Here is a 26,263-nt window from a genome sequence, read left to right on the forward strand (position 1 = left end):
GTTTGCCCCTCCTCCAAGAAGAGGCTAGGGCCGGCCAGGGGAGTCCCGGAAGGATTTTTTTCTTCTGCCCAGCCTCCCCACGTACGTGGAGTTCCACCATGTGGTGGAGAGCTCCACCAAAGGCTTCCTTTTCTCATAATGGGCCTGCTTAGGCCCATCATGGATAATCAATTAGATTTCTCTAATTAATTACTATAGAGTCCCAATTAAATTCTCAGGAATAATCCGGAACATTTCAGAATCTTCCGAGAACTTCTGAAACCTTCTAGAATATTTTCAATCAATACCGGAAAATATCCCGAACTTTTCCAAAACCTTAAAACAGCTTTTTCATATATAAATTTTTATCTCCAGATCATTCCGAAGCTCCTCGTGATGTCTTGGATCCCATCCGAGACTCCGAATCATAATTCGATATCACCATCTTTTATCTCATCAAACCCTAGCGACATTAAGCGTTAAGTGTGTGACTCTACGGGTTCGAGAACATGTGGACATGACAGAGATATCCCTCCGATCAATAACCAATAGCGGGACCTGGATGTCCATAATGGTTCCCACATATTCCTCGAAGATCTCATCGGCTGAACCTTGATGTCGAGGATCCAATTAATCCGGTATCCAATTTCCTTTGCCTCACGATATATTACTTGCCGAGATTTGATCGTCGGTATCACCATACCTAGTTCAATCTTGTTACCGGCAAGTTCTCTTTACTCATACCGCAATATAATATCCTGTGACTGAACACATTAGTCACATGCTTGCAAGCTCATTAGAATGTTATATTACCGAGAGGGCCCAGAGATATCTCTCCGTCACATGGAGTGACAAATCCCACTCGATACATACAACTCAACAAGCACCTTCCGAGATACCTGAAGAACACCTTTATGATCACCCAGTTAGCAGATGACGGTTGATGTCCACAAAGTATTCTTCTGGTACTAATGAGTGGCATGATCTCATGGTCTAAGGAACTAATACTTGACATAATAAAAGCATTAGCAATTTAAACTTAAGTGACACGATCAAAAGCTATGCTTAGGTTTGAGTCTGTCCATCACATCATTCTCCTAATGATATGACCTCGTTAATAAATGACAACACATGTCTATGGTTATGAAACCTTAACCATCTTTTAATCAACGAGCTAATCTAGTAGAGGCGTATTAGGGACACCGTATTTGTTTATTTATCCACACATGTATTTAGTTTCCTGTCAATACAATTATAGCATGGATAATAAACATTTATCAAGAACAAAGAAATATGATAATAACAAATTTATTATTGTCTCTAGGGCATATTTCCAACAAAAGGATCTCCTACAGCTCGTTTGTCACCCATCGTTTGGGCATAGAATTCTGGAATTCATTTTGAATTCCAGAAACCAACTTGTTTGGGTGGCACGGAATTGGTCATAAGAATCCAATCTCAAATTCATGGAGTTACACTATAACTAACCTCAATTCTTTTCTAAAAGCCATCATTTTCTCTAAAATTGTCTCACTCTACAATTTCATGTGGTAGACAAACATGATTTTTGAACCCGGAATTCAAATTTAACCAAATGAAATCCTATCAAAAATTGGATTTCATTTCATTTCTACCAAACGAAATGAATTATTGGTTGCCAAACGGGCTGCTAGAGATATCTCTTATGTGTAACTATATAATGGGGAGATGTGTGTGCCGCTGATCATGAATTAGCTCGATTATTACTAGTGTGCGTGGAAGAAGCAACAAGAGAGACAGCATGGAGGCAGACGGGTCACTGGAGTCTCGGCAGGAGTCCCACCTCGGCTTCGATCACGAGTCCCTGAAGGAACCGAGAGATCCCGAGAAGAGGAAGGGAGGATGGATCACCTTCCCTTTCCTTGCAGGTCTCTCTCTCTCTTTCTCCATGGCTTGCTCGATGAGTGTGTGTGATTTTGGAGTGTGGATCATATGAGGCATGTTAATTACACATTCTTGTTTGCTTGTGTGTGTTATGCCGGACATGCAGTGGCGATACTGGGTCTTGGTTTGGCGACTGGGGGCGCGCTGTCCAACATGGTGGTCTACCTGATAAAGGAGTACAACGTGCCGAGCGTCGACGCGGCGCAGATCTCCACCATCATCTCTGGCTCCATCAGCGTTGCCCCTGTGGCTGGCGCCATCGTTGCCGACGCCTTGTTCGGCTGCTACCCCATCGTCGCCGTCGCCATGGCCCTGTCTGTCCTGGTAACCACACTGACTCTACCTAGATAGTTCCTTCCTCCACGCGCTCTGTACATGTACATCGATGGTGACGTGACGTGATCCACTGATATATACGTACGTGGTGCAGTCCTTGATCATGTTCACGCTTACGGCGAGTATCCCCACCCTACGGCCGGCGGTTTGCCAGTTTGGCGCCGGGCAGCCGTGCGATCAGGCATCGACCGGGCAGATGGCGGCTCTGTACGGCGCCGTGTGCCTGCTGTGCCTGAGCGCGGCGGGGGCACGGTTCAACCAGGCGACCATGGGCGCCAACCAGTTCGACGCCTCCGCCGACCGCGACGTCTTCTTCAACTGGTACTTCATCATGCTCTACGCGTCCTCCGTGCTCGGCGCAACGGTCATCGTCTACATCCAGGACACCGTGTCCTGGAGCCTCGGCTTCGGCGTCTCCTGCGCCGCCAGCGTCGTCGGCCTTGGGGCCCTGCTCCTCGGCGCGCGCTACTACCGGCAGCCCGCCGCTCAAGGTAGCCCGTTCACAGGGCTTGCCAGGGTGGTCGTCGCCGCAACAAGAAAGAGGAAGGTCAACCTTGTGGCGTCAGAGGAGTTGAAGTTTTACTACGGCATACGTAGTACCAGTAGCAGTGAAGGGGACGGCGAGGTTATTAGCGACGGCAACCTTGCACCGACCGACAGCTTTAGGTAATTAAGAAACTTGACTCTACCTGTATATGCATGCTGATAAAATAATCATGTCATCTATATGATAAGATCACATAATTAGGAGTGTTGGACGGACCCTGTCCCAGCGGTGGGCTGGATAATAACTGCTCACTCCGATACTAAATTCTTATAGTCCCTCCGATCTATATTAATTGTCAAAATATTATATGTTTATAGATGTTTTTTAATATAGATATATTCATATTTGTGCATATTTAAGACAACTAATATGAGTCGGATGGAGTAGTAGTTTTAATTCAAATTTGAACTAGAACTACCACAATAATTTGGGATGAGAGAGAGTAGTATTATAAGTGTTGACTAGTACACTGTCCGTGCGTTACCACGGCCTCTTAAACATGTGCACGCGAAAATTCATGTTTATACAAAACATAACAATATAATTGGACAATCAATCAAAATGATCTCGGGGTCGATGCTAGCAGCCGCGGCCATGGACATAGCATCCAGTCCACGCTGCCCGCCGGCCGTGGTTGGCGTCAGAAGGTCACGAAGCACGCGGTGGCGCAGTTCATGAGGAACTGCGCGGGGTGGATAGCGCCGGTCAGCCCTGGACCCCTTTACTCGTCTCTTCCACGAGAATCTAATCCGGCGCCGACGTGTATCACTGCAGGAAGGTGCTGCGCGGGCAGTTGAGTCGGCGGTGGCAGCCCGGAAAGGTAACGTTGTGGAAATAGGAAAAGAAAGGTTCGATGGAGTGTAAGGAGACACGAAAAATCAAGACAGGCACGGAAATTGATGCACGGCGGACGACGACGAAGGAAACCTTACTGCTTTTATTATTATATTAGGGATTATTAGGGATTAGGGATTAGGGATAGGGATTAGGGATAGATATGTTTACAATTTCCTTAAACCTTAATTTTTTTGGCTTATATGACAAAAACCATATATTTTATAATATGAAAAGGTAGAAGTACATAAAGACCGTGAATTATATTCCGGATTACCAAATGGACAAGAAACAAGCAGATAAGGTATGTAAAATAAATGCCGGCACACATGCAGGCAATTCGCCCACGTAATAATTCAGCAACTAGCTAGTACGCCAGAATACAGAAATGTTGTATTCTTATGCGGATTCGATTGAGTATGTGACTAAATTTAGACAGCATCTATCTGTGGCTTTGTGGTTGCATCGGCGCTAGCATAAATGCTGTTTGCTTAACACCATCGCCTCCTCCCGCCAAAAAGAAGAATAAACAAATAACATCATCGCGCCTTTTGCCTCAAATTTATATTCTGGTGATCTCGAAGGATCGATCGCGCGCAAGGACCGGTCGTACACCACACCAGCACTTTATTCCAAATCACTAGCCTTCCCAGAGTATTCGCTCCAATCATTAATTGTTTTTTTAAGATTAAAATGATAGCTTGTATAAATAGAAAAGGCATATTTTGGGGATTTAGTACATGCAAATTAACTAGAAGATCAAATCACAATGAACTGTATATATGTAAATATATTGTCATGTGCTCGGCCAGAGAACTAAGTGATTACTCCTTCCAGTTTACAAAAAAAATGGGTAATTTCTTAGAAATTTCTTCAGTCCAATATTTCAAAACTTTGGACACTACTATCATTTTAAATATTTATATTTATATATCAAGTATATATATGTATATTTTTGTCTCGAAAAATATTTCTACAGTATTATTATTATTTAATTAGGTTTTACAGATATACTATGATAGATCTGATATACTCCATCCGTTCCATAATTCTCGTCGAAATATTACATGTATCTAGACACCTTTTAGGAATAGATACATCTATTTTTGTTCAAATTTGAGACAAGAATTATGGAGGGAGTATAAATTATTGGTCAATGTTAGATTTTCTTTAAGACCGTATCATTATCGAAAACGTCACATTTTTTGAACTAGAGTGGTACATTCCAAGATCATGTGACGCGAACATGTCAATATTTTCGAAATTTCAGATGATTAAATAAGTCACACCTGCAAAGATAAACTATATTACAATAGCAACTCTCATTCTTAACTTAATTATCGTGATTTCTACATCAACATTAATTCTCTTGCACGCAGTGTTTTGCTTCGATATTGGCCTTTCTACTAGTGGTTTTCAGCATTGAATCAACCTTTCTATTGTTTTACTGTGTATTTGCGTATACCATTTTTAAGATGGCCATGCAAATCCGGACCTAGGGAGTATTTCAAGATTTAGTTTTGACTATGATTTCTTTCACTACAAGTTGACTAGTTCATACAAAATTGTCACTCCCTTGGTTTTGAAATATAAGATGTTTTGATTTTGTTATAAGTCAAATTTTTGAAGCTTTACAAAATTTATAGAAAAATCTACCAACATCTATTTCCTCTGGTTATTATGGATTGGTGGGAGTACAACTCTAAATTAGTTCTATTAAATCTGGTATGATATACACTTTGATAGTATGATTTTTTGTTATTGCAAATGTTAGTATATTTTCTATAAACTAGGTCAAAATTTAAGAAATTTGACTTCAAATCTAAAACATCGTACTCCCTCCGTACAACAAAAGATGTCTCAAGTTTTTCAAAATTTAGATGTATCTAGACATAACTTAGTATATAGATGCATTCAAATTTAGTAAAAGTTAAGACATCTTTTGTTGTTGGACGGTGGAAGTATATTTACTATTGAAAAGATCTTTCGAATAAATCCAAGGGTATCAATTTTTTCTGACGAGTTACGCAGTACTCGTATAAGCTGACTAATCTTTGTGATGAGTTGGGTACAGAGCCTGAATGATTACTCCCTCCCGTTTTTTTTCACATGCATTTAATTAATTTGGTCAAACCTTTGAAATTTCAGCTGAGCAACTTTTTTTTGAGGAACGTGCAGAGGCAAAATCCTGCTACAATATATTAACAGAAAGGGCTATCTAAATCTATCAATCCAGACTTGAAAAACGCATAGGATTTGCTCTTGGTCCTATGAAAAACAAGAAAGATTTATTCCTAAAAATGCTACGGCAAAGATAAACGATGTTGTGGCAGCGATTCCAGAATACTAGCGGGTCGATTAGAACGTTTCAGAGAGTAGCAATTGAAAGCACCACGTGGCACGTACTGCCGTCTCCGTTTCATAATTTTTGTCGAGATATTATATGTATTTAGACTTTTTTTAGAAATAGATGCATGAATTTTCGGACAAATTTAAGACAAGAGTTATGAAACGGAGATAATGAGATAAGACAGTGAGATAGTAAAATGAAAGATGGCGATCGGACGTCCGACCCCGGCATTTGGATGTATACGGGGTGTCTGTAGAACACGAGAAAGCACGGCAACTAACGGACAAGGACACTGACTTCCACACTGATCTGCATGATTGCATCTGCTCGTTGGCGTGCAGCTTTCTGAACCGTGCTGCAGCGATCACCGACGGCGACGTGGACGGCGCGGATGGCCGGGCGGTCCGGCCGTGGCGCATCTGCACGGTGCAGCAGGTGGAGGACTTCAAGACGGTGCTGCGCATCCTGCCGCTGTGGAGCTCAGCCGTGGTGCTCAGCATCTCCATCGGCGTGCAGATAAACTTCACCGTCCTGCAGGCGCTCGTCATGGACCGGGCCGTGGGCCGCTTCACCGTGCCGGCGGGGTCCATGTTCGTGGGCAGCCTCATCTCCGTGGTCATATTCCTCGGCCTCCTCGACCGCATCCTCCTCCCACTCTGGAAGCGCCTCACCCGGGGCCACACGCCGACGCCGCTGCAGTGCGTGGGCGTGGGCCACGCGCTGACCGTGGCCAGCATGGCCGCGTCCGCCGTCATCGAGCGCAGCCGCACCGCCACGGTCCGCGCGCACGGCGAGGAAGGCAACCCGGCGTGGGTGTCGCCGCTGTCGGCGATGTGGCTGCTGCTGCCGTTCGCCGTGGCCGGGGCAGGGGAGGCGCTGCATTTCCCGGCGCAGGTGACGCTCTACTACCAGGAGTTCCCTCCGTCGCTCAAGAACACCGCCACGGGCATGATGGCCATGATCGTCGCGCTCGGGTTCTACCTCAGCACCGCCGTCATCAACATCGTCCAGCGAGCCACCACGTGGCTGCCCGACAACATGAATGCTTCCAAGTTGGAGAACCTCTACTGGCTGCTCACCGCGTTGGTCGCCGTCAATTTCGGCTACTACCTGGTATGCGCAAAGCTCTACAGGTACCAGAACATCGGCAAGTGACGAACACTAGTTGCTCCCTGATGTATTTGCATGCTTAATTTGTGGAATCATCATTAAGAGCTAGATGAACAGATGCTTGTTTTATGTTCTTTAGGGATATATGCTTCTTGTATGTTTTGTGAACCCGTGCCGTGAGAAAATCTTGCTGGGCAATAAGCCATCACATTCCCAGTTCCAGAATCCCACGTCTCTTCGCCTCCTGTCTCTGCAACTCCCCAGTCACTGGTCCCGTCTCCTTGATCCTTCCACCACCGCTGGGGAGAGATAGCGCCACCGCGTGCCATGGCGCTACAGCAGCACGCAGGGTCGCCGACTTGTGGGGTGCTAACAGAGGCGCTCAGGTGGGGGGGATGCATATTGAAGTGTGCCTTTTTTGAGAGAGAATTTAATTAAGTGTGCCTTTGATGCCAATATGCTGCCTAAGAAAAATCAGCATACATCATCATGACAGGTATATTAAAAAATCAAAATTAATTGGAACTCTAGAACTCAAAGGTATAACTCCACCATTTCATTTGTATAGTTTTATTGCACATGATTTTTTGTTATGTAAACTTAGCCACACCTTCAAATTCGTCGCCACCACCCAAACGGCTGAAGCAGAACATCCAGTTTGGCTCGTGACCGGGACGCTGCCTGATATTTACCTAGGACGGACGGTGGGCGAAACTGTTGGCTGACAGACCACTGGAAATTCTCCGCCTTTCACACCACCGAAATGTACGAGAATCAACGACAGACACCGGCAAAGAAAGAAAAAGATGCGTTTTGTACTCATTTTCTGCATCTGTGGCTGGGGTCTCTGTTATGTTGGGAAAGAGTCACAATTATGAGTGTACATCGATCACAAATTCACAATAGGGTCGCCAATCACACATGCCGCGTGCAGTACGTCCGCCAAAGAGAAAAGCCGGAATCTTACATCTTTTGCAGTGAATCATCGTACTGCCTCACATCATAAGTGATTCAAATTTTCACAAATATGGATGTATCTATATCCAAAAGACGTCCAGATACAAGTAATATTGCGTCACTTAATATGGGACGGAGGGAGTACATTATTTAGCACGTCCCCATTTATATGGACTGTCAATTTGGCTGTGTCTGTGACTTGTGAGAATCGTAGCCCAGTTAGAGCACCTTCAATGCAAGGTGCTTAAGATAGTGTTACAAAATTAAACCGGTTTATTTTCAAACACCAGTGCTTATTTCTATACTAGAGGTGTCTAATTAAGCACCTGTCCTGTAGAACACATGCTTAGACAAAAACCGGTTTATTTTGTGCAAGCACCTCCCTAAGCAACTTGCATTGAAGATGCTCTTAGCCGCCGTAGCGGCTTTTTAGGGATTCAGGAGGCTCCTCTTCCATGATGCCAGCTCCCGTCGTGGCCAAGTATTCCCTTATTGTGGTTTTCCGGTCACCCAGATAGGTGTGGTCTAAGAAGCTACTGTATGCTGCTTCTCCGAGATTTTTTGCCGCAAGAACACTGCAAGCACAATGAGAACTATGAGTCGTGCCTGTAATATCGAATGGATCAGGCTTTTGCACGCCTAGCTAAACTGATAGTGACAGCTATAGAACATGCGTTGCTGCTGGATGACTAGAATGTTAAAAGCAATACTTCCTTTTAGCTTCATAAATACTGTAAAATCTTGCTTCCAGATGACACAAAGCAGTGATATCATTTTGCTTAAGGAATGCTCATTGCTTTGAGATGTCATTCATGTGCTGTACCATGAAAACAAATACTCCCTCCGTCCCATATTAAGTGACTCAAATTTGCCTAAATATGGATGTATCTATATACTAAAATACGTCTAGATACATGTAATATTTCAGCATTTAATATGGGACGGAGGGAGTATATGGCTACAATAATATCGGTGCAATGGTGGAGTTAATGCGTGTAGTGGTGTACAGTGCCAGTATTGCACAAGATAACCGTGGGGTTATTGGAGAACAAATAAGGAGGAAGCAACCATGAGATGGAGCAAATAATATCATTAAAAAGCACTTGATATTTACCAATGCCTAAGATATAGGCGACAGGGCAGAATATCATCCCGCCATATTTTATCAATGTTGTATCGTCCGTAGTGTTGGTTATATATCTCCTTGCTTCCTGCAGAAAGAATAGCTAGTGTTTAGGAATCAGATTACTGTTCAGGGCTGTTTAGGAATCATATTTTATCAATGGAATTAGGAATCAGATTACGGTCAGGGCTGTTTCATGCAATTAGCTAAAAGTAAACAACTTGTACACTGAAGTACAACAGCGGTCCTGAAACTATTTCAAGGGTAACACTTAGGTCCTGGTACTTTGGAACATAAATTTCAGGTCCTCAAACATAATTAGTGATTCACTTGGGTCCTAAGTGTGTATTTGGCTGTTTAATCCTGCACTGCTAGCGTTTGATGTCAATTCTTCCCACCCTGATCTGTTGGGAAATATTTTGGAGTTCGAATGAGGTCTCCAACTGCTTTTTCTCAAAAAAAAAAAGGACTCCAACTGCTACAGGGATCTAACTGCAAACATTCAGGGCCCTTCGGCTGACCTATATGGAATTATGGAGCATGTACAGTGCGGACTTGGTCAAACGCCAGCACTGCAGGGTTGGACGACAAATATGCACTTAGGACCCAAGTGAATCACTGATTGTACTTTCGGGGCCCAGATGATAGGTTTCAAAGTACCAGAGCCTAAGTGTTACTCTCGAAAATAGTCGAAATAGTTTGAGGACACCCAGTGCGTCACTTTACTCCAGCTTCAGCTTGTATCCACATAAGAGGGATCACTTTAACGTAAAAGTTGCTTAAAGTTTAATTCATCATCATACACATTCACTATTCGAACAAGATTAAAACATGTCTTTCTTAATTGCACTCTGAAGTTTACAACGATTCCTCTGTGTCCTGAATATTTTTTGGGGGAACATGATCCTGGGATGGGAAGTCTTACGTGTACTGTGAACCAGTTCTAAAATAATTTTATCTTAAATATCAAAATATTACTATGACTAGTAAACGATTTATAGCTCATTGTATTAACCAAGAGCCATGCCCATGATAATTTATATAATCTTACCCTAGCTGGTCCACAATTACAATGACAAAGGCACTTAATATTATAATATATCTAAAAGAATCCCATAGTAAAAATCATTCTCATAAGTCATATCATAAATTAAGACGAACATGCAACAATTTTTTATAGTTACTTTTATCAAATACTGTAGTACATAGCTTACATAACAGAACAATATGCCATTGGACACAAGATGGTGAAAGAGATGTCACCACTAAAATGTATCATTTGACTTAAAGAGATGCCAGGTCAAGACAAACAATCTTTTTATCAAAACATGGAAAAAAAATGCATCCTACCGTATCATCAATATTCAAACACACAAACTGAGATGCTCATAACACAGATATCAATATCATTATAGAGTTAGTAGCATGTCATTAAATGAAATGCAGAACTGAAAGAAAATTGAGTGACATAGATTCGACCTTTGCATCTCACTTGGAAATATTCTTCGTCGCTATAGCGTGCACAGACAACCTGAGGCAATAAATCCCAGAAAGAATAACAATTATTCCATTACATGAATCAGCAGCAAAGATCAATCAGAAAATTAAGCTAAAATTTCAGTCACAGAATATAAACCCTTACTGCAGGATTTGGAAAAGGAACTTGATCTAGTCCTTCAGGAACCACCTGAGAACACACATAGACATAAACAAAATTAACCCGAATTATAAGTCAGGACTGGAACAGCTTCAGGCTTGAGATGAAGAAACTGATAACGTCACCAAATTGACGCATGCACTGAATTAATTGGTCACGCACCACAAGAAATCTGAACTCATTCTCCCTCTCAATGAATGCTGGCACCTGCAGATATCTTAATTCAGTACGTCTGACTAGAAAGCTCATAAAAGCTCCGTCCTCATGAACAATAAGTTGCATGTTACAATAGAGTAAACACAATACCTCCTCCTCCTTGATTTCAAACACAGTGACAACTATCATTTCACCCTCACATTGCTCCACGCTTAAGCTTGAGAACTCCTACATGAGAGCCCAATACTCAGGTGAAAAATAGAATTTTATGGAAATGCAACTTCCTGGCAGAAGTGCACACATGACACAAGACTCTACATCTTCAAACATATAAATCCAACATCATCCTTTTTGTTATCTCAATAAAACACTATTTTTCTCCGTGGTCATAGACAGCAAAAGGAAGAATGCACATGCTTCAGAAAACCTGCTTGACCAGAAACCAATTCCTAAACCTACTTCCATGCCTCGACTTTGTAAATGCAACACGATTTCCTCCTTTTTCGCTCTCCACAAAACAAGTTGCCATTTTCAATCTCAACTGATAAGGGAGGGAATTGCTGGAAGACGGTAGGCTGCATCAGCGCAAAGTTAAAGAAAAATGTAACCTCTCAACCAGGAACCAAAGCTAGTGTAAGAGCACGGGTTGTTACTGCTACACACACAGTGCAGTTGAAAACTGAGTGGTAATAGCCTGATCCAAAAGCGTGGGTCCACAGTGGTAATAGCAACTAAGCATCTGTCCAAATTGTCGCTTGAACTCGTGAACCTCTCATGAACTGCTTGCTGTCCCAGCAGGTCACATGTTCCAACAAACCTTCTCGTATTTGTTGCAGATATTTGTCGATAAGCACCACAGTAGCAGTGGTGCCTCTTCCATATCCACACGTCCAGGTGGAACACTGTGTGGTTGTACCATCACCAGTGCACAACAATGGTTTCGACTTTCAACTGGTTAGCTCATGCTGGTTGCTGCTAATGCTAGGATTTTTGAGGTGTCTAATATGTGTGCAAAGCCCACCATACCTCGATCCAGTAGGGCACTAAACCTGCACAGACCATAACCTGAATTGAGTTAGCAACTGATCCTTCCAGAATAGATTATTCCAACCTTTAAGTATATAACCATGTAGATCAATCTATGCTTGGCCACGACTTAGAAACGCCTTTTTGGTCCAAGACATATAGCGGTTTCTAGACCATCATAGGATCCTGAAGGCCCGATCAGACGTAAAGATTATATAGGACAAACCTAAACAATTTATCAAGGTTCATTCTGTTACCTCACAATACCAGATAGAACTCGAGGTAAATAATGCAAGTCATCAATATAATAGCTCGATCTTGCAGTGCATTACTCTACATCAATTGGGATTAGGGGATTAGGGATAACTACCATTGTACAACAGAGGTATTGCCCAAGAATTAACTATTCTTCTTAATTACAAAAAATTCTAGGGAGAACGGCTCTCACATATTGTAAATACTAATTCGTTAATCTCAACTGCTCAACCTTCACAGTCTGCGTATAATGAATCCTAAAGCTCGTTTACGATGATCCAGTTTTATAGAGTAGCATTTGGCAACAACTCCTATCTGAATGGTTGTTGCACATGTACAAGATGATGATGATATCAGTTATTGTAAGGGTATTTAAGCACTGGGAGTCCAACATTCTGACAATGTCACAAGGTGGGCCAATCCAACATCATGTTCTCTAAAACATGTCCAAACTACTGATTTGACACCTCATGTCCGTGATTTGTGAAACGTGATAATCGGTCATATAAGACACAAGTGCTAATATCAGGCAGGGATACTATAGAATATAATTTGCAAAAGGAGTCCAATAGTTTTGTCAATATAACAATTTTTAAAAGTTTGTAACAATAAAAGCCATACACAGTCAACTCCAAAATTTTACTAACTTGTATGACTGCCAGTTTTTTGAATGCCTCTAGCTTTAAATGAAAACTTTCCTTTTCCCTAAAGTGGAACTATGAAAGAGGTGAGCATAAACAATCTGACTATAGGAATATCATAGACAAAACAAAACCACAGGAATGATTGTACAAACTTCACAGTGTCCCCAGTTCAATTTTTCCACACGATGTTCCCATAAGCAAGTCCAACAGCCTCGAACTAGCCTAGCTAGCATATAGGACACAAAGTACTAAGTTACTAACCAAAAGCTCCTAAAAGGGCAGCGGTACTATCATAAGACTAGATCACTAGAGGCCAGATGCACCCCGAGGTCATCCAGAAATTCCAAAGATCAGAGCATTCAGGCTACAACAAAATAACACCACAAACGGAACTACACAGGAATTGTGAAATGAAAGGCGTGAACAAAGATGAGTACATTTACTGTCAGGAGCATATACAAAGAACTAAAGATAGGTGCGAATAGTTGCCTTAGTGGCCTCAATGGCGATACCGCGGTCGAAGAAGATGGGAGCGGCGTGGGCAAAGACGCGCCGAAACCCTCGCAGCGCCGCCACACGGAACCCCTCCAACTCCGGGAACGTGCTCCTCGCACTCCGCTCTGCCACGAGGGACTTCGAAACTTAAGCCTATGTTTTGGGTTCGGAGTGATTATTGACGGGACTACAGCCGTGCTCACCGGAGAGGAGGGAGCCGAAGCCGATGACGGAGATGCGGCCGTCAGCAGAGGCGATGGTGGCGAAGTCGGCAGCGGAGGTCAGTTCGGTGAAGGAGCCGGCCTCGCTGGTGGTGGCGGCCGCGGTAGGAGGCATGAGGCGGTGACTGCGGCTGATGGGCGGCTGCGAGGGCACCGGCGCCGGCGATAGCCGGAGGTGGAGGCGGGGAGGGACGAGGGATTGTCGGTGGAAGGTGGACGTGCCTGGCGCGTTCGATTTTGATCGGACCACTGGGGATGCCCTGGGCCGGAGCGTTACGGGGGAGGCGACGCCGCGCATTATTGGGCCGGTGCGTGGCGGCGTGCGGCCACCGGTCGTGTGCTGGCAGTGCTGCTGGTGTGCTCGTGGGCTTAGCGGCTAAGAGTGTTTGGCACTGAGGTGGATTATGATAATCCAATTTTTTTTAATTTGGTCTTATCTATTTTTGTGTTTGGCTAGATAACTTTTTTCTTCTTGCGCGTGCATTTTCCCGTTGCAGATTATAAACAAGTTCAGCGCCACAGTTCAGCAATGTCAAGATGAGTCTAAGAGCAACTCTAACAGATTCCGAATTCGGCCGATCCGAAATAGCCGAGTTCGAATCAACTGCAACAGATACTGAATACCGAAACTGAACAAATGATCAAATCGAAACTTGGCGCGAAATTCGCACTAAATAGAGGGCTGGTTCTTCACATTCCATCGATTCATCATGATCGCAGATTGACATTACCTAGTTCTACTACTCCCTCCGTTCCTAAATACTTCCTAAATACTTGTCGCTGTTTTAGTGAGAGTTTGCACTAAAAAAGCGACAAGTATTTAGGAACGGAGGGAGTACATCACTACTTCGACATTCACTAAGTGCTAAATAGAGGAGCAATCACCTAAAAAAACAAAATGCTCCTTGCTGGCACTGCCGGCTTTCGGTTCCCTCACCGGATTCGGACGATGACGGGGAAGCTGCCCTCACCGGAGACGAGGACAAGGCGGTGGAGCGCTTGATGGCCCTTGCCAACTTCAACTGCTCCTTGGCGAGCCAGCGTGCGTCCTTCCGCGATGGAGAGCTTTGACGCCTCCTTCGTGCGCTCGATCTCCTCGGGTTCGAACCCCGCTTTGTCGCCGTCGTGCTCAGCCTCCTCCGCCCCCGCTGCCTCGCCACCGCCGACCTCCACTTCCATCTCTGACGAGGAAGAAGACAACGGCGGAGCCAACTGCGGCCCCTCCTCCCTCACCGGCATGCGTTGGGCTTCGCTCGAGCTCCCTTCCCCGGAGGTGAGGAAGTAGGGGTGGAGCTCAACCGCGCGGTCGTTGTCGGAGGCCCACTTCTGCCACTTGTGGGCTCCCCACTTGCAGGCCCCCTCTGCCCGACGCTGCCACGCTTCTTCCTCGTCAATAGTGGCACGCAGGCTAGGGTTTCCGTGGCCGTGGGGAGGGGCAGCCAAGTGGGCTCGGCGGGCGGAGGAGCTAGTGGGCAACGGCGGTGGCGGTGGGGATTGTGGCGACAGTAGTGGCAGAGGGGAGTTCGGAGTTGGATCCGAACTGCCCCCCTCGAACACTACATATAGGGCAGAAACTGGCCTTTTCAGTAACCAAACGGCGGATGAATCAAGCACGCCTCCTCCTTTTCTCAGTCGCGGCTTCTCCCTCGGTGGCCACGCACCTCCTCCTGTCCCTACTCGTCGCCACCGCATGCCTCCTCCTCTCCCTCCTCGTGCTACTGTCTCGGCCGGATCCCTCGGCCGGATCCGGGCACGCCGCCCCCGAGCTCCCGTGGTCGGATCCCCCCGCGCCGCTCGGGAGAGCCATCACGGCTGCCAAGGGAGAACTGCCGTCAGGTGAGTTTTTATTTTTCTGCAAATAAAAATAAAAAGTCAAAAATGAAAAGACCGAAATCGACAAGTTAAAGTGAAACCAAAAATTTAAAATATATAATTTTAAAAGCAAAATTTCAAGCAACTTAAAGTTGAAAAAGTGACAAAAAATGGCCAAAAATGGGCTATTGAAATTCGTCCGCTAGCTTTTCTTTGGGCGGTTGTCCGCCAAGCATCATCCCAGAAAATCGAGTGCTAAAATTTACTCTCTAGATTCTGTAAAATAGCTCATATAGATTTATACACTTGAATCAAGACATCTCTCAGTTACACTGACCACTCATATTGGTTGAATAATAAATACGTAAGTTATTGGCCGGATGCGGGAGCCAAGAGAACAATGAGCTATTTTATGGACGGAAGGAGTAAGGTCTTGTTTATTAGGTTCGGAGGAGAAAGCAAAAACATAGGATTGATGTAGGGTAGAAATAGTCCAAACTAATTCCTATGGAAAAAAAGAGGTTGGCCCTAATATTCATTTTCCTCCAAAACAAAGTAATCCAATGAAATTACCAAGGAATCATTTTACTTGTTTCATATGGAATAAATGCATCTACAGTGAATTTTCCTATGGATTTCTCACTTCGTTGGATTTCCCGTGAAAACCCTACGAAACGAGTGAGGCCTAAGACCTGAGAAAATAGCATATATTTTCATAAAGATTGGCGTATTTGGTTTCCTTAAGACAAGATGTTGACCAATAATACATTTATTAATATGCAATTTAAATGATAAAAATTCATAATTATTGACAAGAATTTTTTAAGGCGGATATGTAGATATTAATTGTCAAGTATTAAATGACGCATACAAAAAATAATTCTTGGTCAAAGTTTTGTCTATCTTGGGTGAAAAGAGAGAGTATATCATTTAGGATGGGTGTGGGGTTTTCATAAGCTAAAAAGATGTTTCACATAACATAACTAGAATCTCCTTCCTAACGTGATGTGACAACGTATGCTTTTGTTTTGACTTCAGGTTTTCTCATTCCGCAGAGCCAAAGTAACCTTAATAACCTGATTTTTTTTAACAGAGGAAACAAGATATATATACTATCTTACTAAGCCAAACATAGGGCAAAAGGAAAACTAAATCTAACACATAACCTTTTTGAGCGCTCGCAAAAGCTTCACTTCATTTCATTATTAAGGAATGAAAATATATACAAACACAATAAGACGAAGCAACACTGCAAGAATATGCGGTACGATAAAGCTCAAACGTTTCTACCTTTTCTCCTATGCCGAAAAGTTATCTTCTTGCTTGATCTTGGCAGCAGCCAAGTTTGGCATTATGGACTTACACACAGAACATATCCAATGTGGAAGAAAAATGTCTCTAATCAAACACAAACTCTTGTGATACTCTTTGAACCCTACACATGGCAAACACAATGAGGACGAAATAACACAAGAATAATTACTCCCACGCGGTACAATACAGCTCAAATGCTTCTGACTTTTCCCCTATACCATTTTTTTTTGTTCTTGCTTGCTCTTGGCAGCAACCAAGTTTGGCATTATGGACAAACACACACGGAACATATCCAATGTGGAAGAAAATGTCTCTAATCAAACACACAAACTCTTTGAACCCTACTAATGGCGATTAATTTTTCCTTAGGGAATATTGTGCTAAGATCAGAGTAATTATGCTCAAGCATGCCTGGAAGATAGAAACACTGATTTGTCTAGCCTTTGTGTTCTTTTCAGCATCTGAGAGACCGTGTAAAGTTACTAACCTAATATTTGCAAACCGGGGTAATTCCACCAATGCGAAAAGGGGCCAGTGACAGCTTTCATTAACAAATGTGACTAAACTGTCAAAAAACAAAAACAAAAACAAAAACAAATGTGATTACTTACAATACTGCACACGTCAGGATACCTTACGTCACAGCACACCCCAACCTATATACACGGTATTTACACTATCTACATGAGATTCCTTTGCAGGAGTTCACCAGAACGGGCACCACCTGTCAAGAAGAATAAAGACAACCGACAGTTAGACATGGCCGAAACTCAATGGGAACAAAAGTTGCTAAAACTGGATGGAATAGAAATATCATTCTAAGTTCATATGCAACTAGTGCTACCTTTATTTATTTTTTGAACAAAAGGTCATCAACGTTTTTCATGTTAACATGTTACACTACTAATGTAATACGATCTTTTGAGGACCTTTTCTTAAATCACGCAAATGAACTATCTCAATATTATCCTAAGAGCATAAAGTCCATGTTTAAGATTATAAATGGTAAATCTTAATGCATACCCAACGTAGTTCTGGCACAAATTTTCATGTGAACTCGCTTGAAGTATAAGCTTCTGAACCTGAACCTTCACAGATAAACCAGGTTCTACGTCCCGAGCATCTACCGAAGCTAAATGTTCATTGCCATGTTGGTTGGAGCTGCCAGCTCCTGACAATGCTGACCCAGATGAGAAGTCACGCCCTGTTAGCTTGTGACTCATCCGTGCCATGACAGCTACAGCGCGCTCGTTTAAAACCTCATTAGCGTCACCAAGTTGATTGACCGCCTGCACGAATAACATAAATGGTCACCACTATGGGGATGTGGTTAAAACAGAACAATTAAACAATCAAGCACGAAAAGAGAAGGCAACCTGCAGCAGTTCCTTCTCACGGGCTCCCCGAAGAGGTGGCATAAGCTCTTCATTAGGAGCAGTTTCTTCACTACTGACAACTGGTTGAGTATGAGCATTTCCATAGTTTGAAACTTGAGGGACTTCATTGAAATTGAACAAACGCCAATTGATTAGCGGGTCATGTACAAATGCCTGAAAAAAGTGTGAATTAAAGATTGAACAGGAACGAAATGCAGCAAAAGATATTGGTTAGGTACAAGAGATGAAACACAAAGGAGCAGAATAATTGAGGAAAAAAATGTATGCGTGGCTGGGAGCTGGTTCCAAACCCGTTTTTCCCGTAGCGGGCTAGTTCCAGCACTTAACCAGAACCCGTGATCAACACCAAAATCACCATACTACAAGACCACAGAGCCCTAAGCCTTTAATCCAGAGCAGAGGCTTAGATCAGACTGCAGTCCAGCCAGGAAAATAGAACCAGAGCTTGGCGTGGGCCTGGTCAGTTTCTTCTTTGGATCCAATACCAACAAAACCTATGTATCGCTGGGATTCAAACTGGAGGCTTTAGCTTCCCAATGTGAAGACATGAGAAAGGCGACCTGAATAGATATCTTTGTTTATCTCACCCTAACTCCCTATGCAGCATGTTATGCTCATATTAGCAGTGCCTAGCCAAGTGGAGTAGGCCTTCTATTGGTTGGTACAATAACCATAAGATGCATTACTAGGTCACTTATCAAATGAATTGGACATGTGCCCATTTCCCAATATACCTTATTGAAAATGTTAAAATATTAACATTATTGAACTACTATCAACAGGGCTGCATGGAAATCTGCAATCCATGTGCCTGAACCTTGATTGTTGTTGTTGTTAACATTATTGAACTACTATCAACATCTGTGGCCATATCTGCATCTGCGCATCCAACAATGCAGGCTTTCCATACCAAGCAAAGCTTCAACCACGGACCCTCTCAAGATCCACTTCACTGCTTCTGAGACATCCCTTTTGCTCTCGTAGACAGTCAGGATCTGTACTACTCTACAGGGTTTCCAGTAAAAAATGTTGTTATGCCCCAGTAAAGGATCTGGTCGAGTCAGCTTTCCTCCTTCATTAACAAAAATACTTCTTGAATGGAGCTCCAATCACCCATGGTCAAGGTAGGAAAACGCGAACAGTAAGGCTAGTAGGCCCATCTAGGAGGTTTATCCAGCACTGTCCGGTCAGGTTGGGTATTCTTATCGACCAGTTTGATCAAGATTGTGTGGATGTTTGGGTTCCTTTTAGGTTCTGGTAGCTGAGCTGGTTAGAGCAAACAAGCAATCGGCTGACCTTTGGTTCTGTTTAACCAATTGGTCGAACGAACTGGTCACCTAATTAGTTTTGGAACTATATTCATGTGGTCATATAGTCAACGAACAAAAAGGGAACTCCAAATACATGTCCAATCATTAATTTGTATCAATCAATTATCAAGTTTAGATAAGAGGCAAAAGTTCAATATTTCTAAGTTCCCAAAAATGTAAAAACAAAAATCATGGATGCAGGTTAGGCTACATATTATGACTATTTGTGGCCTGCACAAAAGAAACAAGCATCATATGTGGTAATTTTTTTTTATGAAATTATGTGGGTGTCCAGGATACAACATAAGCTATGTCCCTGTTTTTTCTTCAAAAAATATGAAAACTCAGGTGCGGGTGCGACTAGTTGTGAAAAATCCGAGTTTGGCATACTGCTTACTATTATAAGAATCTGACAAGATTCTAATCGAATAAAAACTGCTGTAAACAGAAAACTGCACATAGGTTGAGCTGCTGGAGATCTTAAAAAACAGAACAAGTCTCATAAAATATTGTTATCAAATAAAAATGTTTGTCTAGGCAAGGTGCTAGGTCTATATAAGAATGGGAATTCCTTACCTCCATCATAGCCATGACACTGTCCTTGTTTGTTCGAAGGACTTGCATCACATTTTCACAAGTTGTTCTGAAAGTACCCTCAATGCCACTAACTTCCATGGCTTTCACGAGCATTCTAGTCAAGCGGAACGGTACCTACAGCATATTTGCAAGCGAAAGTAGCAAACAAAAATGTTAAAAAGTCGTCCATTCAGCAGCAATCTTACACTGTTAAGGCAATGAACAAAAATATGGCATCAATTGTAAGGTAATGAGCAAAGAATAAAGCATAGGAAAAGGCCAACTTACTTTTTCAGGAAACTTTTCCCGATTCATTGACGCCTCAAAGCAATCTCCAAAGTCAATATGTAAAATTTTCCCACTGAAGAAAAAATGTATTTAATGACAACAAAAACAATTGCACAAGATTACATATGGTTGCTTAAAGAATAGCTCCAAAAACGTACCTATACCGATCTAACATAAGATTGCTTGGATGACGATCTCCTAAACCAAGCAAATAGCCGGCCTGGAAAATTACCTTTTCAGCATCTTAAGGCAAAAGGAACATCTATATGAAAAAACAGAATACAGCAATAACTGTACCATGCTCATAACGGCCAGGCTTCTTGTATAATTTGTACGCCGTTCAAGCCATATTTCAGAGGTTCGACTTTTCAGCCAGAGAACCTGTCACAATTTTGTTGAAATAGATTTAAAAATTGTCAACAAAAAGCACTTAGATTGGCATGTTCCATTTATTGCCCATAGAGAAAAGAACGGCATAGTACCTTGGCAAGGTCATTTCCTTCGGTATTTTGCAGAGCATGCTCGAATACTTCCACCTTTGCAATGAGGGGTAAGTGGTCATAATCAGGGGCAAACGCCAGCATAAGTCTGTGCTCTTGATTTAAGAAAATCTGGACAAAGAAAAACCGAATATTAATTGCAGATATCCTCGAAGCAGAGTACGTTTATCCTCTTTCAGAAGGAAATGAATTATTGAGGCAGACAGACCTTCCTTGCATCTCTGTATTCACGGATCAGAGCATGAAGTGTGTCACAATTTGGAACCCATCCAATTAAACCACTGTTAGGAGACAAAGGAATAACAGCATATCTTTGGATTGACAAATCTTTCTCTGATGTCTTCCTTGAGTTCTCCAGGAGAGTATTCACCAGACCAAAAAGCTAAATGAAGAGGAAAGAGATTTAGATACAAGATGGAACATTGAATTGCACAACAAGTTTGTAGCCGGTAATATCTAAGGCTTTTCACGTAGCTAGCGAAGACCAGGGGCGGAGCTGGAGCTCAAGCCACCCCGATGCACCACTTTTACGTAGCAAAATAAAATAAAATCAAGCAATACTTTATTAAATATAAGTGCCATATATTGGACATATATATACTTAGTAGATGGCAATTTATAAAATACAAAAACTTAATGATCGATACATAAACCCTAGCCAATGTCCCGCATTTTGCCAAACTCTATATTCTTGACTGGATTTCATCTATAACCATGTTGCAAAAGTATACTGCAAAGATTAGAAAATTAACCAACAAAAAAGTTTAGTTGAGGTTGATTTTTTTTTGGTCTTCGTTGGCGAGGGCCGATGCAAGGCTACACCCAGGCAGAACAGGGGGATATGCCTGTGTCGGCCATATACATCATCGTCACGTCGTTGCCATCTGCCGCTTCGCTGTGCCCATGTGCCGTCTTGGGAAAAAGGCGAAAAGGTGCAAGACGTTCTGCACATACCAGCGAATACGGATTCAGTTTTTAACAGAGTAGTTCCGCCAAGTGGGGATTCCGTTCCTTCCGGGCTGGATCGATCCCAGGACCGATCGATCAGTCGAGCCACGCGCTCGTGCAGTTGCAGGCCGGCAGGAAATTGGGCCACCCCTGATGCACCACACCTGGGCCAACCTCACGCTCAGGCCCTTTTAGATGATAATTGCTGTTAGAAAAAAATTCGGATTCGTATTCCTGTGCATCGGGGTCGGCCCATTGGGCTCCGCCCCTGGCGAAGACGCCAGATTAACAGACTAAGACGACCCTAGCTCATCACAGACCAAGACGTCCCTAGCTCATCTACCATAACACATCAGTACTACCAGGACTTCAAAACCATAATGCATTGGCAGGGAAATGTTGTTTATATTAAATTGGTACATTTTGTGCAATTTCAGGCTTTCAGCCAAGCCCAGGATGCATATTGGTGTACTGCTGTCTAGATTCAACCTTACATATCTTGTAAGATCAGGTTAGTTAACTAAACATGGGCATGAGAACAGTCTTCGTTCTGGATTTGTGGTGCTTCCCAAGCTGACTATTTCAGACTCAAAATACGAAACAAGAGCAATAGTGATGACTGATGAGGAATTGTTTACTGTTCAAATGGGGAAAAAAGAGCAGGCCTCAGTAAGGGGATTGTGGAGGACAAAACTATTTATGGGCATAACATATAAAGATATGTTTGATTACTCCATCTTGCGAAACATATAAAGATAAAACCACCGAAACAACCATCTAAACAGTGCAACAAAGGACTTGTAATGTAAACACAAACCTGCATAACACGTTCATCTTGCCTTAAATCTTCATGACCTTTAAGCAAGAATGCATAATCATTCCCATCACTTCCATGAATTGTCAGTTTCCTTGGTCTTTGTTTGGATGTGATAACAATCAATTGTGGAACAAAATACTCGATAGTCACGAGTGGAGAATCTGGAGAGCAGTTTCATTCTTAATGTTAGAATACTAATATGCAGACCCAAAGATATAATTTTGAGATATCCAAACAAATTGTCTTGTCGTGCCAACTAAATAGTACTTAACATTTGTCATTGTTCCAGCAGGGGCAAATCATATACAAACAGGAGATATTGCTCATACAATATAACACAATGTAGTAGATAATCAAAATTTCAGTGCGGACAGCATGTTAATGGCACAATCCAAAACCACAATTGTGTACATCTTATTAGGGTTTTGTAGACTCAGTGAGGCAAGGAGCAGAGTGCGAGTTTCCCTAAGAACCAGAGAGAACTAAAATAAACTGTCCTAGTTGAATAACCTGCAGAATAAGTTCCTGGTACAGCAAGCTCCAGCTTTCGACATTTCAGCAGCTCAGGTGAAACAGACTGAAAGAAACATTAGGTGTTCAATCAGTGAGGAAAAGTAAAACCGCGGGCCAAAAATAATGTAACATGCTTACGTGCAAATCAAGAGTTGTAAGACTGGGAAGCTGTTTATCGATTCTTCTGAAAACATGGTAATACAAGTCCCATGCCTACAGAAGACATAAGTTATGCTCAGTATTACTCAAGGAGAAACAATGCCTAAGCTATCGTATTGACAGTCTTATGAACCTTAGTTAGCTCAGCATCCTCTCCAGTAGCGCGATATTTTAGGCAGCATTCATGGGCTTCCAGTAATTCATGTCCATAAGCCTGGATAAGTTTTCATAACATAAGCTATTAAACAGTTTACGCAAATTCAATATTAAGCATTGCTAATTCAATGGAATCAAAGCACCAAGTGGTCTACTGTTCAAAACTAACCAAAATGTATTGATACAGTGCATTGTCTCATGAAAGTAACCCAGCCAAAATATTACGGAAGAGAAGTAGATTTATGTCAAGATATAATCTGATGAGAACTGGACGATAAAGTTTAGTAAGGACACCACCTGAATGAAAGTATTCTCTTTTATTGTCTCAGCTCCCCTCTCAAGCATTGCGTGCAATGGCTCAAGTACTGCAAGCATTCCTTCGATGTTGTGCTCACCAAAATACATCCTGCTAGCTTCCTCAAGAGCCTCATGCCACATCTCATGCCACAAAATGGCAACTCGTATCAGTTCTTTTGAAACAAGCTGTGCCTGAAACAACCAACATCAACAGAATAAGGAAAGCTATGTGACTTCATTCAAATCTTAACAGGTGGATGACTAACCTGATCAACAAGACCTCCACTGTGCTGACGGATCTTATCAACAACCTCCTGCGCTGCGCGTTGTCTTAATATACTTATTGATTTGCAAGCAACCAAAAGAGGATACATCAATGCCTGTTTAAGATGTCAAAGGAGTTACCACAATGGAATTTACAATTAGAAGCACTAAGCTAAGGAAATTTGAAAACCTGAAAAAACACAGGACAATATAAAGAATAGATTTATTATCACAAGAAAAACACCAGAAAGCAGCTAGTTAATGGCATACAAGACCCAACCGCATTTCACCAGAAAAAGCATAAGGAATCCTGGACAAAGTTAAAGCAGGAACGAAGAAAATGGCTCCCGGATGAACATTAAATGTTAAAAATATCTTAAGTGTAAAAAATAGTCTGAATATGTTTAGACATGTTCGTGTCCTTTGTGTGTGTAAGTTCTCATGAAAAAAAAACATTTGTGCACCCCAGAGAAAAAGTAATGCTCTGAAGCACAATTTTTAACCACTAATTTTGCTTTTTGAGGACACAAAACTTATCCTTTTTCAATGAAAAACTTAAACACATAAAATACAAGAACATATACCCGTGTAATTCTTTTAATTACAGAACTTTGAGTTACCCATGAAACAACAAACCTTCAAGCCTACAACAACTAGCAAAACCAAATAATACAGTAGTAACTTTGCAGTGATCTAATGCAACTGGGAAACAGATAAAGAATGTCCCAAAACAATGCTTCCTATTCAAAAAAAATAATGTTTCTTATCCTTTAGAATACTATTCCATTTACCCTCCACTATAATTCCGTCCTCAAAATATCAGCAAAAACAAAGTTAGCACGATTAAAATTTGAAAGTGTGGGCCGAACTAAAAGTGAGGGATGCAACAAGGCCCAAATATTGCTGAAGGTTGGTGCGGTGGACGGGCACCAACCCAACCACCAGGGTTTGACTCCCATGAGGCAGACTTCATTCGACGGAGTGAATACTTTCTTTAACCAATGCCCGCGTGGTAGTGCTTGGCTGGTCACATTTTTCCTTTCTCCACTATAACTCCACTTCTATAATTTGTTTAATTGTTTCCCTAGATCACTGATATGGAGACAAGTACTCTTGTGTCAGTTATCAAACCAACAATTATAATTCTGTTGCGGTGGCTATAGCAATGAAGACACCTAGTAAACCGCACAAGAAGGCAGCAGAGATACTCTAGTTGAACATCCAAATCATAGCCAAAGTTTTCTCAAGCTAAGAATAATAATGCAAACCTGCGGATGCCCCTTTCCAATTCGAACTAGCAATGCCTGTATCAGTTCTCTAACAATTCGATTGTTCGAATGGATCCTTGCAATTATCTGGGGCAGCACAACCAACCACATTTCAATCTTCACAAGTGAAAAGCCTTTCTGCAATGCCATTTGAACCTCTGAAGTAGCCCCATGATTGAACCAAAGAGTCAAGAGACGAAGGATATCCTACAAAAGTATATAAACATAATCATCTAAAAATGTTATTCAAGAAGCAAGGTATTATAAAAAATGTTTCATGCAACTATGACTTAGTGGCATAGTACTCTCATGCTATTGAGAAGATGTGAGAGAATTAATTATTTTTCAATTGTTCATTAGCAGTTTATATTTAGACCAAATCTGAGTCGCTGCTGTGCTGGCCATTCTAGAAGTTATGGCTATGAACCACATTGATCACCTTTCAGTACTTTGTAAATATAGTGCAAATATGACTAACAGGCACAAAAATATTTCAAATTTTGAGAGAAATACACCGCTAGTCCATAAACTCGGAGCAAGAGAACATTTAAGTCCACGAACTCACATAGGTGACTTAACTCCTTAAACTCATCTTAGTACTACACTAGTCCAAAAACGGTTCAGGAGGGTAAAAACAGAGAAAGGCTGGATCGCGATTTGAAGAAGAGAAACTGGAGGGTCCCTTTTGCAAAGTTGCCCGGGACAGCTAAATACCTAGGTGCTCTGCCCCAATTCCCCTTTTGATTCCCTGTCATTCCCCAAGAAATCCCTAGCCCTAGCTTGCCATTATCGTCGCCATCGTACCGGTCATGTCATCAGCAGCGAGATGCTGCCGGGTACTGGTCAACGCCAATGGTGGCTAGGCATAAGGGCAATGCGTGCACGGGTGCGTCGGGGAGATGGTGGCAACCACGGGCAGCAGTTTGTTGCGAGTACTAGCATGACGGGCTCCTTCCTACTTGCCGTTGCAGCCATCAGAGGCCACACCAGCAACGCCCGACACTGACAACGACGCATCGGCGATGGCCACA

At 42.5% G+C, this 26,263-nt stretch overlaps 4 protein-coding genes across 5 annotated transcripts in view; 1 reads left to right on the top strand and 3 right to left on the bottom strand.

Annotated features, from left to right (window-relative positions):
- Window positions 1-1,696: 1,696 nt before the first annotated feature.
- Window positions 1,697-7,304, top strand: LOC100832542 (protein NRT1/ PTR FAMILY 2.3). Its single transcript, XM_003566288.4, has 4 exons — window positions 1,697-1,886; window positions 2,009-2,226; window positions 2,333-2,904; window positions 6,311-7,304. Exons 1-4 carry the CDS (start codon window positions 1,760-1,762, stop codon window positions 7,122-7,124), a joined length of 1,731 nt encoding a protein of 576 aa, XP_003566336.1. The 5' UTR covers window positions 1,697-1,759; the 3' UTR covers window positions 7,125-7,304.
- A 722-nt stretch (window positions 7,305-8,026) lies between these two features.
- LOC100832854 lies at window positions 8,027-13,965 on the bottom strand. The gene is made up of 8 exons (XM_003566289.3): window positions 13,596-13,965; window positions 13,387-13,517; window positions 11,123-11,200; window positions 10,979-11,023; window positions 10,802-10,846; window positions 10,639-10,690; window positions 9,151-9,247; window positions 8,027-8,611 (listed from the first exon to the last, which is right to left on the bottom strand). Exons 1-8 carry the CDS (start codon window positions 13,909-13,911, stop codon window positions 8,446-8,448), a joined length of 930 nt encoding a protein of 309 aa, XP_003566337.1. The 5' UTR covers window positions 13,912-13,965; the 3' UTR covers window positions 8,027-8,445.
- Window positions 13,966-14,299: 334 nt separating this feature from the next.
- LOC112271188 lies at window positions 14,300-17,095 on the bottom strand. The gene is made up of 2 exons (XM_024460325.1): window positions 16,716-17,095; window positions 14,300-15,465 (listed from the first exon to the last, which is right to left on the bottom strand). The coding sequence occupies exon 2, from the start codon at window positions 15,303-15,305 to the stop codon at window positions 14,547-14,549; it is 759 nt and encodes a 252-aa protein (XP_024316093.1). The 5' UTR covers window positions 15,306-15,465; window positions 16,716-17,095; the 3' UTR covers window positions 14,300-14,546.
- Window positions 17,096-17,232: 137 nt separating this feature from the next.
- Window positions 17,233-26,263, bottom strand: part of LOC100835842 (serine/threonine-protein kinase TOR) — a 31,701-nt gene continuing 22,670 nt past the window's right edge. Inside the window, exons 43-58 of one of the 2 annotated variants that reach the window (XM_003568577.4) lie at window positions 25,233-25,439; window positions 23,967-24,080; window positions 23,701-23,892; window positions 23,381-23,461; window positions 23,227-23,301; window positions 23,086-23,152; window positions 22,576-22,736; window positions 21,019-21,192; window positions 20,793-20,921; window positions 20,608-20,691; window positions 20,469-20,530; window positions 20,311-20,383; window positions 20,023-20,157; window positions 18,116-18,289; window positions 17,763-18,028; window positions 17,233-17,463 (exon numbers count right to left, since the gene is read on the bottom strand). In XM_003568577.4, coding sequence (XP_003568625.2) covers window positions 17,445-17,463; window positions 17,763-18,028; window positions 18,116-18,289; window positions 20,023-20,157; window positions 20,311-20,383; window positions 20,469-20,530; window positions 20,608-20,691; window positions 20,793-20,921; window positions 21,019-21,192; window positions 22,576-22,736; window positions 23,086-23,152; window positions 23,227-23,301; window positions 23,381-23,461; window positions 23,701-23,892; window positions 23,967-24,080; window positions 25,233-25,439 — 2,013 coding nt within the window. In that variant the 3' untranslated portion in view covers window positions 17,233-17,444. Of the gene's footprint in view, window positions 17,464-17,762; window positions 18,029-18,115; window positions 18,290-20,022; window positions 20,158-20,310; window positions 20,384-20,468; window positions 20,531-20,607; window positions 20,692-20,792; window positions 20,922-21,018; window positions 21,193-21,764; window positions 21,923-22,575; window positions 22,737-23,085; window positions 23,153-23,226; window positions 23,302-23,380; window positions 23,462-23,700; window positions 23,893-23,966; window positions 24,081-25,232; window positions 25,440-26,263 lie in introns of those variants that run through there. The other variant, XM_024460324.1, reaches the window with a different exon arrangement.

The sequence above is a fragment of the Brachypodium distachyon genome, chromosome 2 (genome assembly GCF_000005505.3).
Source record: "Brachypodium distachyon strain Bd21 chromosome 2, Brachypodium_distachyon_v3.0, whole genome shotgun sequence".
NCBI classification, from domain to species: domain Eukaryota; kingdom Viridiplantae; phylum Streptophyta; class Magnoliopsida; order Poales; family Poaceae; genus Brachypodium; species Brachypodium distachyon.

Excerpts from the sequence above, each read along its gene's own strand:
- LOC100832854 (XM_003566289.3), bottom strand. The coding sequence starts at position 13,911 with ATGCGCGGCGTCGCCTCCCCCGTAACGCTCCGGCCCAGGGCATCCCCA. Across the intron at positions 13,518-13,595 it reads CTTCGGCTCCCTCCTCTCCG|AGCGGAGTGCGAGGAGCACG; the intron begins GTGAGCACGGCT and ends CCCTCGTGGCAG. Across the intron at positions 10,847-10,978 it reads ATGAGTTCAGATTTCTTGTG|GTGGTTCCTGAAGGACTAGA; the intron begins GTGCGTGACCAA and ends GTGTGTTCTCAG.
- LOC100832542 (XM_003566288.4), top strand. The coding sequence starts at position 1,760 with ATGGAGGCAGACGGGTCACTGGAGTCTCGGCAGGAGTCCCACCTCGGC. Across the intron at positions 1,887-2,008 it reads CACCTTCCCTTTCCTTGCAG|TGGCGATACTGGGTCTTGGT; the intron begins GTCTCTCTCTCT and ends CCGGACATGCAG. Across the intron at positions 2,227-2,332 it reads CCATGGCCCTGTCTGTCCTG|TCCTTGATCATGTTCACGCT; the intron begins GTAACCACACTG and ends TACGTGGTGCAG.
- LOC112271188 (XM_024460325.1), bottom strand. The coding sequence starts at position 15,305 with ATGCGGTGGCGACGAGTAGGGACAGGAGGAGGTGCGTGGCCACCGAGG.